This window comes from Rhinolophus ferrumequinum, chromosome 21, assembly GCF_004115265.2.
Source record: "Rhinolophus ferrumequinum isolate MPI-CBG mRhiFer1 chromosome 21, mRhiFer1_v1.p, whole genome shotgun sequence".
NCBI lineage: Eukaryota > Metazoa > Chordata > Mammalia > Chiroptera > Rhinolophidae > Rhinolophus > Rhinolophus ferrumequinum.
In genome coordinates, this window is record NC_046304.1 from 53,895,803 (window position 1) to 53,910,348 (window position 14,546).

At 51.3% G+C, this 14,546-nt stretch overlaps 1 protein-coding gene across 2 annotated transcripts in view; it reads left to right on the plus strand.

The window, feature by feature from the left end:
- Positions 1 to 14,546, plus strand: part of RPTOR (regulatory associated protein of MTOR complex 1) — a 290,023-nt gene that overhangs the window by 117,609 nt on the left and 157,868 nt on the right. For both annotated transcript variants that reach the window (XM_033089438.1, XM_033089439.1), the window contains exon 5: positions 9,968 to 10,114. In XM_033089438.1, coding sequence (XP_032945329.1) covers positions 9,968 to 10,114 — 147 coding nt within the window. The remainder of the gene's footprint in view (positions 1 to 9,967; positions 10,115 to 14,546) is intronic.

The window sequence follows — 14,546 nt, forward strand, 5'->3', positions numbered from 1 at the left end:
ACTAGAAAAAATATAATTTCTATAAGTGGAGTTTTCTTTGGGAGAAAGTTTATATCTGTCAGTTTTAACGTATCACTTACAGAAGGCTGTCAACTCTCTGACCGGGATTGTGGATTTGCTTCTGGCAGTCCTGCTCTGTGCATTCTGAACTCTGGTGATAAGAGCAGGCACATTCTAGGTGGTTTATGTCTTTCTGATGATGACCTGGCCTGTGTGTCGTTATGAGTGTCCCCTTCATCTCTGGCGGGACTCGTCTCCAAGTCTGTGTTCTGGTTAGTAACACCTACGGCCACCGCATCTCTTCCACAACTAGGATTTGCAGGAAGCACCTTTGTGCGTCCAGCCTTTGTATTTAGTGTGTCTCTTGTGAACAGCAGGATGTGATCTTGCTTTTCATCCTGTCTGATATAAATGATGAGGAAACAGAGAAATTGGCGTGGAAAGCAGGGCACGCTAGACGCTCCCCGTCCTGGACTCGAAAACGCCAGGGCCCACAGTCGGGGCAGTGAAGACACAAGTCACAGAGTGGGAGAACACACGCTGATGAAGGACTCGTATCCAAAACATAAAAAGAGCGCTCAAAACTCAACAAGTAAACAAACAACCCGATGAAAAACTAGGCAAAAGACCCAAACAGACACCCCACTGCAGGGAATACACAGATGGCAACTGAGCATTTGAGATGGTGCCCGACATCCTATGTCGTTAAGGAATTGCAAACTAAAATGACAGCAAGACAGCAGTGCGCACCTGTGAGGAGGGTGGCAGCCCAGAACACTGGCCGCACCGAGTGCGGGAGGAGTGGGGCCGCGGGAGCTCTCACGCCTGCTGGGGGTGTGCAAACTGGCACAGCCACCTCGCGGGACCGTCTGGCAGTTTCTTAGAAAGCTAAACCTACCTCTGATCTAGCAGCGGCACTCCTACCCTGTTGCCCCGAAAATCAGACCCAGCCAGACAATCAGCTCTAATGCGTCTTTTGGAGCAAAAATTAATGTAAGACCCGGTTTTATATTATATAAAACCGGATCTTATAGTAAAATAAGACCTGGTATTACGTTATGTTATGTTATGTTTATTATGTTATGTTATGTTATGACCCGGTCTTATGTTAATTTTTGCTCCAAAAGACACATTAGAGCTGATTGTCCGGTGAGGTCTGATTTTCGGGGAAACACAGTAGGTATTTGCCCAAATGAGTAGGAAATCTGTGCCCACACAGAAACCTGCACTGGGAAGTTTACAATGGCTGTATTCACAGTTGCGCAAAGCTAGAAGCACAAAATGCCCTTCAGTAGCGGTCCATCCCAACAAGGGAACATTATTCAGTGATAAAAAGAAATGAGCTACCAGCCACGAAAAGACATGAAGGAACCATCAGTGCACGTCACTAAGGGAAAGAAGCCCGTCTGAGAAGGCAGCGTGCGTGTGGTTCCGACTGTGACATCCTGGAGAAGGCAAAACTATGGAGACAGTAAAAAGATCAGTGGTTGCCAGCGGTGTGGGGAGCGTGGGGTGAGCAGGTGGGCACAGACGGGCATTAGGGCAGTGAAAAGACTCTGTGTGACACCATAACAGTGGATCCATGTCGTTTCACATTCGTCCAGACCCACAGAAAGTACAGCACCCAGAGTGAGCCTCGGTGTCAGCTACGGGCTCTGGGTGAGAAGGGTCATGTGCCTCACGCAGGAGCACACGCGAAGTTGTCGCAGACTACAGCTTGTGTGCCCATAGTGGTGCACCGTTCTCTCTCCCTGTCCCCCGGTGTCTGCTGACTCACACCCACGAAGCTCTCACCCTCTCTCCTCTTCCCCCACGTCTGACAGGTGCATTTGTTCCGCTTCAGCCCCATTACCCTGGACCAAGGGCAGGTCCTACCCCTTAGACACACGGGAGCAGCTGACAGTGGGAACTAACGCCTGGGACTGTGTCCGACTCCCACAGCAGAGATTGTTCTGTTAACAGACCATTGGTAATGCGGAAACTGCAGTACATCTGGGAAATCGTGATTGCTAAACTTTTCTTAAAAACACACAATGGCTATTTGAAAAACATCCAGAAGTTCAGTTCCCTAAACTTGAAAACTTCCCTGGTTTCCAAGCAGCGTGCCGACTCCCGCAGGCCCCAGGCCTCCTGTGTTCTGACTGGCTGGCATGTTTTCATCTCGCCGGGAGCAGAATCTTCACGGTTCGTGCTCAGCTGTCCCACACACACTTAGGACTACAAAACGTCCTGGATCGCATAGGACCCCATCCATGAAGCAAGTCAGCTGCTCCCAGGAGGTGTCCAGTGCCAGCCACGTCACAGTCCCCGCGTGGACACAGCCCGAATGCCCAGCCGGCCGTGACCACTGGGGTCTCCCACGCTGCAGCCGGCCATGTGCCCTTTTCTTTGTCCTTTTTTTCTTTTGTCCATCTCATCTGTGATATGTAGGTTTTTGTGCAAAAATGATCACAGAAGCGGTTTTTAAAAATGGAACTAAGACTTGGAAACAACCCAAATGTCTAGCAACAGGAGAAGGGATCGGTACATTCTGGAACATTAATCCGACGGGGAATTAATTAAAGCAAGTCACAACAGTATGGATCGATTTTAGAAACATGCAAGTTGAATTTAAAGAGTCAGCTGCATTACATTTGATATAGTTTTTATAAAACTCAAAAATAAGCAAAATAAACACGTATGTTTTAGGGCGACACAGGCATGAGTTAAAAGTATTTTTTAAAAGTGAGGGAATAAAAGCACAAAACTAATGACCGTGGTTTCAAGAGGGAAGCCTTCGGCAGGAGAGCGGGGTAGTGCGTGGTCCAAGTCCCTTCCACAGAATAATCTCCTGCTGCTAACGAGGGGTCGGGATGCCCAGTCTGCTGGGGTTCATAACTCACACGTGTAACACACGCACTGTGAATCAGACAGGTCGGGGACCCTGCCAGCAGCAAGACCGCAGGGCAGGTGGCATAGGCCACATCCGTCCTTGCTCTTTAACACTGGACCACAAGAAGAGCAAGGATGTCTCAGTGCTTCTCCCTTTCACTGAGTGGATGTTTCTAGTTGGACATAGAGTCATTCCTAAAACAACAGTACACACAGTGGCAAGTACATACGGACATAAAGAACTGTATAATTACAGTGGAATGAAACACGGGTGAAACTGTCTCGGTACCTAATTCAGGAGTCATCAGCATGAATCGTAGACGCAAATTCTTGCTTCAGGAGCCGGAGAGCTGCGCGCATTTTGGCAGCCGGCTGCCACTGTCCTCGTCGTGAGCACGCTGCCCTGGAAGTGTGGGTCACAGAGGAGGATGCTGGGGGACGTTCACCTCTGGAACACCAGAGTGAGCCCCACATTGACCAGTGTTTGGCAAAACCCACTCAGTGGGGAGGAAGAGCGAGTCAGAGCCTCCTGACCCAGGTGGCTCCATCCACAAGACGCAACGTGGAATGAAAAAGGAAACTGGAAGATACGGCGAGTGGTGCCATCCACAGCAGTTCTGAGGGACCCACGGGGTTCATTAATACTGTAAAGATGACGTGTCCACAGGCAAAGGTACACAGACCTTCCGGGGGATACTGCACCCCAAGTCGCAGCCAGCAGTGACCCCCGGAGGAAAGCGGGGGAGAGAGTTCAGAGGGTGCAGACGAGTCCAACTCTGTTCATAATGTTGTCTCTGCTTAGCTGGACCGTGCATACTGGTTACCGGTGCTGAGTATGTATTTTTTGTATGTGAAATGTTTAATAGTGAAAAATAATCACCAAATTTTAGAAGAAATGTAGGGTGCAGGTGAAGGCCAGTTTCGTTAGTACACAAACAACTGTTATAAATCAATTGAAAATCTTCAAGAAGAGCATCACCGAGGAACAACGGACCAAGCACTTGCCCAGGCGTGTAAAGACAAAGTGCCATGGCAGGTAGGAGCGTGAGCAGCTCTGACTCAAGCAGGGAAACAGTGAAGCGATGGCCAGTTTCACTCCCGAGGAAATGAGAGGAAACCTGCAGCCTCGACACCAGCAGTGGATGGAACGCGGATGCAGGAAGCCTTTCCAGGCAGGTGGCTTTGACCCTGTGATTCAGTTCAGGGGGTGTGTAGAGATCACGGCACGACTGTTAGGGCAGCACCACGTACCGCGCACAGCTGGGGACCAGCCAGGCAGTTACCGCGGGGCTTAAAATAAATCTTCTGTGCACGTGTAGTTACAAAACTGAGCCAGAGGTAAAGAGTCAGTAACCCAGGTGGGTGTTCAAGGTCATTAAGCTCAAGCAGGGAGGTGCAGCGCACTCTGGGGGGTATAATCCCACAGCACTGACCGCTGTACGTCCTTCCAGAAGTGTTCTTGCGTTTATATACGACTGTATACACCGTGTTTACCCGAAAATAAGCCCCAGTTAAGATCTCAGCCAGACGGACGCATTTAATACGTTATGAGGGTGTTTCAGAAGAAGGTGGCATGACTATTTGAACAAATGTAGATTGTTGTACATGAAAAAATAAGACATCCCCTGAAAATAAGCCCGAGTGGAGCAAAAATTAATATAAGACCCGGTCTTATTTTCGGGGAAACACTGTATGTAAAGTTTCTGAACAGAGAAAAGCAGAGGGTACCTACCTCTGGGGAGGAGGGCGCAGGACAGCGGCGTGGGTGAGACCTCGACCGTTCATTTATGCTCCTCTGTGCAGCTTGGAAAAAAATACTGACTTTCACATTAAAGATTTGAAAATTAGTTAAAGTCTTGCTGAGAGTCTCATCATCTTCAAATAAGTGAAGATGAAGCCCAGTTCCCTCAGCTGTGGAGGAGGAGGCTGTGCAGCGCCAGGAACAGTCCGGGGGCAGCAAAGGGCTGCGCTGCCTTGGGCTTCCTGAAAACCTAAGATGGAAAAAAGAACCAAGCGGCTGAGAGGCTGAGCTCTTTCTCAGCGGGCGTAACCTCCTGGCAGTGCCGACCAGGCCTGTAAATAAACAGAGGAAATTGGTGGGTTTTCCCTGGCTCACTCCTCCAGGGGGGCAGGCCTCTCCCCAAGTGCGTGGCGGATGTAGGAGTGAGCGCCCCCCAAACACACTCCAGGCCCCCCAGGGCTGCTTCTGCTCCGTGGAGGTGGGGAGACCCAGCCGCTGCCCCTGCTCCCCGCAATCAAGATTCAAGCCACCGAGATATAAGTGTGAAGGACGGCGCTCCAGGCCCCACTGCCCAGGCGAGGCCTGCGCGGCGCGGACAGCCTGCTGCTCTGGTCGCTGCTTTCTCCCTGCGGTGAGCACAGGCCGCGTGCGCCCAGCGCGGAGGGCGCGGGTGGCCGTTCCCAGCTCATGGTGTTGATGCCCTGAGCGGGGCAGCGGCAGGGGAGCAGAGACTTCAGTGACGGCCCTTCACTCCGGCTCTGCTCACCGCGGCCTTATTAAACTAGCACCAGGCTCTTCCTGTTTCCACGGCTCCCACAATGCCGCTCTACTCCCACTGCCACAGCTTGTTTTCATCCTGGTGACCCTAGAATGACACTGCACCCCAACCCACATCACCTGCTCCCCTCCCCTTCACCAGGGTGGGAGGGGACCACGTCCTGTCCCCAGGACCCTGTGTACCCTCAGTTCTCCCCCGTTTACCTGCTGGTTCCGACCTCCAAAGCCCAGCATCTCCTCCCGGCCCGGGGTGCTTCCTCCTCCTGCAGCCTCCTACCAGCCTTCAGGTGTGCCCGGGACTGTCTCCTTTCCTGCTCTGTGACATCGCACATGGAAAAAGTGGGCTTGGGGAGTGTTCATGCTGCCATGTCAAAGGTCCAGGTGACGCCCTACAGTGTCCTCTGTCTCCGTCACACACTTGCTGCATCTGCACCAGCTTCTCAAAGTGCAGGTTCAGGCCGAGCAGCACCAGGCAGCTTCTGGGAACTTGTAAGAAATGCACAGTATCAAGACTCCAGGAGCCTGCCCTGTCGAGGCCCCGCCCTGTCTGCTGCCCTGAGCCCTCAGGCTGCCTGGCGACCGCTCGTTTCACAACTGCCTCTCCGTAATGTCTGGTTTTCAGATACAGGACATCGGAGAAATCAAGGAAGATGGGATCTAAGGTTTCATATCTCTTGGCACTGAGGAAGTCCTATTTTTAAAAACATTTACACGCATATGACGACGTAGTCCAGGGTTTTCCAGCACTTCTCCTGGAGGACGATGTTTGCTGGTGGCCTTCAGCTGTCACAGGCAAACCCAGAATGCTGGAAGTTGGACCCTGCTGCGTTCTTGGTGAGGAGAAAATCACAGTTGTAACAAATGATACATGTGCTCTAGCGCAAGTACCGCTTTTCAAAAGTCACAGATACATTTTTCTGATAACTGTGCATTTAAAAACCTTCATGATCCATGAAATTCTGAATTTCAGCAGAATCAGTATGAACCGTATACTGAACAGAATAAGAGGCACCTATATGATCGTGACAATGCAGTTTTTAAAAGCCCATAAATTCGATTATTTAAATAGCATGTCTCTAGAGTTGCTCCTACTGTTTGAGCTGCATTCGAGGAGGCAGAGGAAGCTTCTTCAGCCTTCAGGACGGTCAAGGACTGAATACTTGTGCTTGGACTTGGTGGTGGCTACTCACGGCTTACAGGCACCGCTCCCCCGACACCTGACATTTCTGGCCATCACGTCCTGCTGCTCCCCATCAATGTGTGTTCAGAAAACACTCTTGGGAAGGAAGACAGAGCTTCTGCTCCCCATGCTGCTCGGCTGTCCTCGGAGAACGGCCGCAGCAAACGAGGTGACGTACCCAGATGTCCCTCAGTGCCTGTCAGTGTGGGTGTGACCTGAGGACGTGTGCGGCCAGAGGGGCTTTGCAGCACAGCCCTGAGCCGGGTGCCGGGGGGGCCATTTTCACCTGGCACCGCTGGTGACTCACGCTTGGAGTTCTTGGGCGGAAGATGCACTCAGCGTCTTCTCAGAACTGGGGAGTTACTGCTTCGGAGGCGGACACTGGATGACAGATGCCCTTCTTGGGCCACCTCTCGTCCTGGCGCACAGAACCGTGGGACATCACAAGCAGCACAGTGTTGCCAGCATATACTTGTGCCGTGATTGCCCAGACCGCTGCGCAGTCTTCTCTCCTCTGGGTGTCGGGGTGTCCCTGCCCAATCGAAGGGTTCATTTTGGCGTCTTCTCGTCATAGTGGGGCTGCATGTCGACCAGCAGGAGGGACGAAGGGTACTAGGAGTGGGCGTGGAGCAGGGCTCCTTCCGCTGGGCTGGGGAGACGGTCACTCCTGTTGTGCTCTGTCTAATGGAGCACCTGCTGGAGGCTTTTCACCTGTGCAGGTGACACACTACCTGCTCGTTAGAAAATAGTGGCCGAACATGGAAGTGTAGTAACCCCTGCAGCTTCCTCTTTCTTCCCTCCTTTTAGTAGTTTGAGTTTTTTCTTTTAAAAATTACAACTGATTTTTATTATAAAAGATTTTAAAAGAAATAGAGATGAGCTCCTACCCCCACCCCCCAGGCACACCTTCGCCTCTCACGCCCGGTAAACAGCCTTTACTAGCTCGGTACTTAGGATCATTTATTTATCTGACCTGTTCACACATACACACCAAGTTCTCGTGATGTGTGACGCTAGCGATTGGTGCTTTACGCACACTTTACAACTTTCCCATTTCTTCCCACCTTTTCCATTTCTTCCCACAAAATGGGATCATATTATATGTGAGGTTCCAAGACTTGCATTTTTAAAATCACAATGAGTCTCTGACATTTTTCCACATCAATGCGTGTCAATAACCTGTCTTTTGACAGCTGTGTGGGTTCTCTGCCATGGGCATATGGCCGCTACTTTGCTTAATGATCCCTTTCTAGTGGGTATGTTAGGGTCAGGATCGGCCGTGATGGTCTCTGGGATGGCGGGGCCTGCGCGGCGTCGGCATGACGGGGGCCCAGGCCCCTTGCATCATACAGCTCTGCTCTCCCTCGGCTCCTGTCCTCTGCAGGGAAGGAAAAGGAGAAGGGTGAGCCTGAGGGTGGCACCACTTCTGATCATGTCCCATGGGTCAGAATTTGGCTGCAGGATCAGACTTAGCTGCACAGAAGCTGGGACATGTGCTGGGCTGAAACGTCCCTTGATGAAGCAGAGGGAGAAATAGGTGTTGGACCTGCAGTCTCTTCCCAGCGCAGAGACGGCTTCCGCGAGTCCGAGTGCTGTGTGTCCTTCATGTCCTTCTGCGGACACTTCCGAGTGTGTCTAAGGACGGATGCCGAGAAGTTTTGTAAGTCCTGCCAGACTGCGTTCAAAGAAGCATCCTACCCACGAGGAACCGGCGCCTTTCTTACCAAAACAAAGAAAAAATTCCTTTATTTTGCTTTTATATTTAGTTTTTAAATCTATCCTGATTTTGTGTATGTAGAGTCTCAGATAGCAATGTGGAATGGTTAGTCAGATGTGGCATTGTCACTTGCTGAATTGTTCCTTCTCTCTTCACTGAGTTAAAATGCCACCTTCATTGCGATTACGTACGAGGATCTATTTCTGGACGTTCCCTTCCGCTGATTTGTCTGTCTTGCCCTCCCCAATCCCATCCTGTAATTACCATGGATTTATAGCGTATTTAACATCAGTAGTGCGAGTCCTTACTCATTGTTCTTTATTAAAAATTACTTTTTACTATTCTGGTGCATTTCTCTTCGGCACCAACTTTAGAATCAGCTGGTTAAATTCCGTGAAAGAAAATCCGTGTTGGTGATGTGATGGGACTTGCGTTGACATTATACACTCTTCGGGAAGAACCGCCATCCTTAGAACCCGTCAGTGACAGTTTGTCCTGAGGGCACGTCTCCACGTGTCCCTTACACGGTGCAGTGATGGCAGGCAAGCTGCCCAATGAGGGCAGGCCCGCAGCGTGGAGAGGCCAGTAGAAGCAGTGCATGGCCCCCTGTGGTGTCATGTGCACACGTCCATGCACACCTGTGTCGTCCGCCCGGTCTTATCCTGTCTGGGATGGGACTCACCTGGCATGTTGCTTTGTGCACGGAGAAAGCCTCTGCCGCCTGTGATGACAAGCTTCCCCAGGCCCGTTTGTCTTCTTGCCGTCTGTCTTTCTCCTCTGCTGCTTCACAGACAGCCCTGTCGGCAGCACCTGTCGGTGCCGCCTCACCTGCCGGGCACAGCCACCTGTACTGTACGTGTCCACACTGATTTCTGCCAGTTCCCCACCTTGTTGGTGCTCGAGGCGGGTACACAGGTGAGACGCTCTGTGCAGTTGCATAAAAATGTTCCCTGCGAACGAGCGTTAGTCCTATTCCTCGAGTGAGCTGAGGAGCTCTTGTCCACGTTCACCGGTACCTGGAAGGTTTCCAGGACTGAATGGTGTGGCGTGTCCAGAAAAGTCTTCCCCTTAGCGGATGAGTGCTGAGGTACCAGCCTGTGATTTAAAAAAGAAGTACAGGGCCACGTCCACTGGTACCCTCACGTGTGAGGTTTTAAATCACCTGGAGGGTAACGTCGTCTGGGATGAAAGCGACCGTGGGGAACGTGTCTCACACCCTCCGCAGGGCTCCTTCCTGCTCCTGTGAGGTGCCCCTGTGTCACTAAGCATGGGTTCCCGAGGGAGCGTCCAGCACATGTCCTCTGCCTTATGAGAGAGAGCTGTGGTTCACTTGCAGGGGGTGGGGGAGGAGTATAGATAACAGAGGTGCCATGATGGGACACGTGCAGGGAAACCCCGCAAGGGAGTGAGCACACGGCCCCCCCAGGAGGCAGCGAGCCGCTGACCTGGGTGACAGCGGCCGGCTGAGCAGCAGAGGGGCCGGGTTGGAACTGTGACAGCCCCGTGCTGGCACTGGGGGTGCCCGGCCCGCGGGCAGCTGGTGCAGGAGCTGTCTTTGCCGTCACTGACTAGAAGTGACAGCTCGGGAAGTCCCGTGGCCGGGCCCCAAGTGTTGTACCCTCTGCTGGCAGTGCTCATGGTGGGCAGAAGTCACTCACGTGCACCGTGTTTTGTTTTCCAGAACTACACTCAGTACATCCCTCTGTCCATCTATGACCTCCAGACGTGGATGGGCAGCCCGTCCATATTTGTCTACGACTGCTCCAACGCTGGCCTCATCGTCAAGTCCTTCAAGCAGTTTGCCCTGCAGCGGGAGCAGGAGCTGGAGGTGAGCGGGAGACCAGCCTGGGCTGAGCTTGGGCTTCTGGCCGGGGGGCTGGCCGCCCGTGGCGCCCCCTGCCCTTGGAGTGGAGATGCGGGGATTGCTCAGGCATGGCCGTCCATTCAGTGACGGACCCTGGGGGGCGCTCGGGACAAGCTCACAGGCTTTGCACATTGCATTTTACTCGGTGACATTTTAAATCTGAGCATTAATTAAGTGATAACAGTAGCAGAGTTGATTTGTGCTCTAGTGGCTGCAGATAAATGTTAAGGTGAAGCAGACACATTTATTTTAGGAGAAATGGAGCCATGTCCGGGCACAGTCTTCAGTTTCACTCACATCTTATTTGCCCCCATTTGATTTTCTTCTGTGTTTAAACACAGACAGACAAAAACCCACTGAGCTAAATACCGGACACAAACCCAAACAGCTGTCCTCGCAGTGTCCTTGTAAAGAACTGGAGAGGCAGTGTGGTGCTCTGATCGTGAAGACACGTTTCACTCAGTTGTTGTAATTGATGTTTGGTGTTTGAATTACACGGTGAATCCCGTGGAGACACTGAAGGGGCCGTTTCAGGTACGAGGCTGGTCTGTGCTGTGCACCAGCAAGGCCAGAATTCTGCAGGACGTTTGTTTGTTCTCAGGCCCGGGGCTGACGTGGCCCGAGCGTGCGTCCTGCAGCCCTGTGGCCTCTCAGACCCCCAGGGATTGTTGCGTTGGTCACACTCCGTCCGCGGGGGTTGCTGGAACAGAAGTTAATGTTCCGTGTTTACACTCTGAGGAGCCCTCACACAGAGCAGCGTGTGAGACGACTGGCGGTGTGCCCTTCAGTCTTAGAAACGGAGCCAAGCGCCACCACTTAGTAGTATTTCTGCGTTCCGTAATAAAGGGGGGAAGATCAAGTTTTGTGACCTCGCATTTGTGCCTCCCTTTTAGCCATTTCCTCTACGCTTACCCGCGGGGTAGGAAGCTGATGAGCAGTAAGAGACTCGAGGGGTGATTGGCTCTTCCTCGCACCAAGTAGTCAATACGGCAAATGAATTTTTTTTTGTATATTTCTAATATGTAAATAAAAATGCCAGAGTCCTGTCTGATCTTCATCCCTGATGTATGAGCTCCTGCCGGTAAGGAAAGCCCAGCACTCAGCCTAGTTGATGAGACCATAAATGTAGCCCCGCCCACCCCTTCGGTGGAAGGCGGCGTCTGTGTCTCCTGCATGAGACCAAATGTGTACTTTCCAGGATCCGAGTGTCTGCTTCGTCAGAACTTCGTGTGTTCTGTCTGTGTTGCCAAGGATTAATCAGCTGAAGAAACTGTTCATTTCGCTGAGTGCAACAAGAAAGATTGCTATGCATCTTTTGGGGGAAAAAAATGTTTACTGGACTAATTCCTCATGGAGGAGAGCAGATGACAAACACGTGATCTGAAGTGTTAAATAAATGCCAGTGCAAAGTTATACCATATGTCTAATAGCTAGCTCTGACTTTTATCTTCAGCCTTTTTTTAATTACAGTGTAAGTCTTGTATTTTTCCATCGCACTTACTGTTATTGGCTATTGTTCAGTTCTCTTGCATAAACAGCGGAAATTAAAATGATAAAACTGGCTCCCAGCCAGTATCATAATGTTCATGTTTGTCGTTTTATCTGCTGTACATACAGCAGTCTAAGGTGGCCTCTTGGGTTTATTTTTGAAAAACTTCTTATCCTCCCTACAGTTGGCCAAATTCTTTGTAAATTTACAATGCTTTTTGACATGTTTATTGAGTGGATGATAACACGTGAAGTGAAAGAAGTTGGCAGGTGAATTGTTTGTGCCAATGTTTAAAAAATAGAGAGGGCAAAAAAATGATTGACTGTGATGGAAGAAACGGTTACTTGGACCAGAGATCATCCGGGTAACAAACATTAGCACAACGGTGAGCAGAGGAATGTTGGGAGAGGATTGTCAGCTCTTGGACTCCTGGTTGCTCGGGGCGTGTGCTGCGCCCAGGAGCTCACGTCTGTGGACTTCCCTGTCCGAGGGGCCTTCGGGAGGCGCAGCATGAACCTTCACACACAAGTGACCCTGCTGTATTTGGATTTTCTGTAGCTTGTAACCTTGCAGTTTTTAGTGATTTTTGGGTTTTTATCTCTCGTTGCGTCAGGATCAGTACTACCTTTGGTTTCAGGCCCCGATGGTCCTCGGACTTGCTTCTGCACTTCTGCTTTCTGATTATCTTCTGTCTCTGGCCGTAATTAAGCCCCCACGCTTCCTGTGTGGGTTGGTTCTAAAAATGACAAACATTAAACCTCGATTACCTGATTAAACCATGTAGATTTTTTTCTCTGAAGCAAAATTGGGTGCTGTCATTTCCATTTTTCTAACAGTTTTTGTTTGTTCTTTTGATTTTCCTGGAGAGTTTCTCTTTTCTTCTTATTAGATATGTAACATTCCTCCAGTTTCCCAATTTGCAAGGACAGCATGGAGGCTCAGAGCATGTCTTTGTCACAGGCCCCTCCTCTCAGCCTTCCCACCCTCCAGTGACTGTTGTGTCACCCTGGTCGCTCTCCTGGATGTGGCCACATTTTCCCAGGTCCACCTCTTCCTCTTTCTTGATTTGCTCCTTTGTTCTGCTAGGGCAGACCCTCAAGTAACCTGAGAAAGGGCATGTGGCAGAAACCTTTCCCAGACCTCATTGTTTGCGTTTGGAGTACTTGCAGCTGCAAGTAATAAATGTCTCACTATTGGTTTTGAAATAAACAACAGTTTGTCTCTTCACTAACATCCCTGGGACAGACGGTGCAGTTATTCAGTGACATTGGGGACCCCGGCTGCCTTTATCTTTCCGCTCCAGCACCTTTGGCCACTAGGTGTTTTGTCCTGCTGGCCACAGTGTGCTGGTCTCAGCGCCAGGAGTTTCCTTCGTCTTTGAGACCCGATCAGGTGGGGAAAAGGCAGTGCTGCCACCTCTGTCTCTCATTAGGAACGCAAGGGCAGACGTGTCCTCACAGCTGATGGGCTGGAGCTGGGTCACATGGCCACCTAGAGTTGGCGGGTGGCCAAAGGGGACACAGTTGGGAGTGGGTAGGAGACCATCTGATGAGTGTCAGCCAGACTGTGTGTGTGAAACACCTCGTTCTAGCCACATGGTTACCGGTGGCTTGAGGATGGAGGTTTCGGCCGTTTTCACTGAACAGTATCGCTCTGAACTCTCGCAGGGCGAATAGATGCACGTGAAAACTCTGCCCACTGGCCTCGCTGTTGTAACTAGGACTCCAGACGTGCAGCCACCTACCTTCAAATAAAGGCCATAGGAGGCCGAGTTAATTCGTAACGCACAGAATGTATGTTGAAAGAGTTGGAAAGAGAGAGAAACAATTCAAATATTCCTGCACCCACTTTTATCCCAGATATTAAATCTTTGGTCTGTAACTAGAAAGGAAGACTGAGTCTAAACAGACTGTCTTTGAAATGGTTCTTATTACATTGTATCCCTCAGCTCTGCTCCTGGGGGGTTCCCGCTGGGCGGTCCCAGCTCTCACCTGCAGGGGCCACAGCAGTAAAGATGGAGTCGGGTCTGGGCGGTTGTCTCTTTGGCTTTGGAGGCGAGTGCGTTGCTGTCTCGTGGTAGAACAGAAATGCCTTTTCCTTTGCACAGACACACTGGGCGGGGCTGTGTCTGGTGAGCCTGGTCCTGAGCATCACCGTCTTCACTGCTGCACGCGAGTGGCCCTTTCGTGGTGGCGGCCACAGCAGTGGTGTGGGAACGTCTTCCCAAGGGGGGGGCCTGCAGGTCAGCTCCTCACTCCAGTGGCCTCGTTCTCTTTTCTGACTACCTGTCTGCACCCTGCGAGGCTTCGCTTGTGTCGCCTCCGAGTAAGTCGTGCTCCTGTCCGGCCTCTGGAAACACTGCTGTGTGAGCCTCCCCCTCCCACCAGCACGGCGAGCTCCGGCAGGGCCGCTCAGTGCACGAGCCTTTTCACAGTGAGACGCAGGCTGGGTCTGCAGCATCGCGGGCCCAGGGCCCGCCCTCCTGCAGCCCTGTGTGTGAACTGGCGCAGCACATGCTGTTCATCGCTGACACTAAATTCTCTGTCAGATATTTAAGTATAACGATTCTGAAAAAACGACTAACACCGGAATCTTCACGTTTCTTCAAAATTGTTCGCTGTGCATCACGTGGAACGAAACAGTCCCCACTTTGAAATCTTGTGGCTCCACTGCCCCTGCTGTGGACGGATGGGACGTGGCAGGCATGTCCCTGGGCTTCGCCACTGAAGGCAGCGCTCGGTGTTAGAAGGTCGTGTCACAGCGTCGTCTCTGGCTTCTGGGCCTCATGGGGTAATTCTGAGGTTGTCTGTGTCCTGGTCACTGGTCACTGCACTGGAATTTGTGTGTGTAAATTTGCGGACATCTTCAGGGACTCACATGGCTTCAGGAGTGGGCATCACGGTGCCG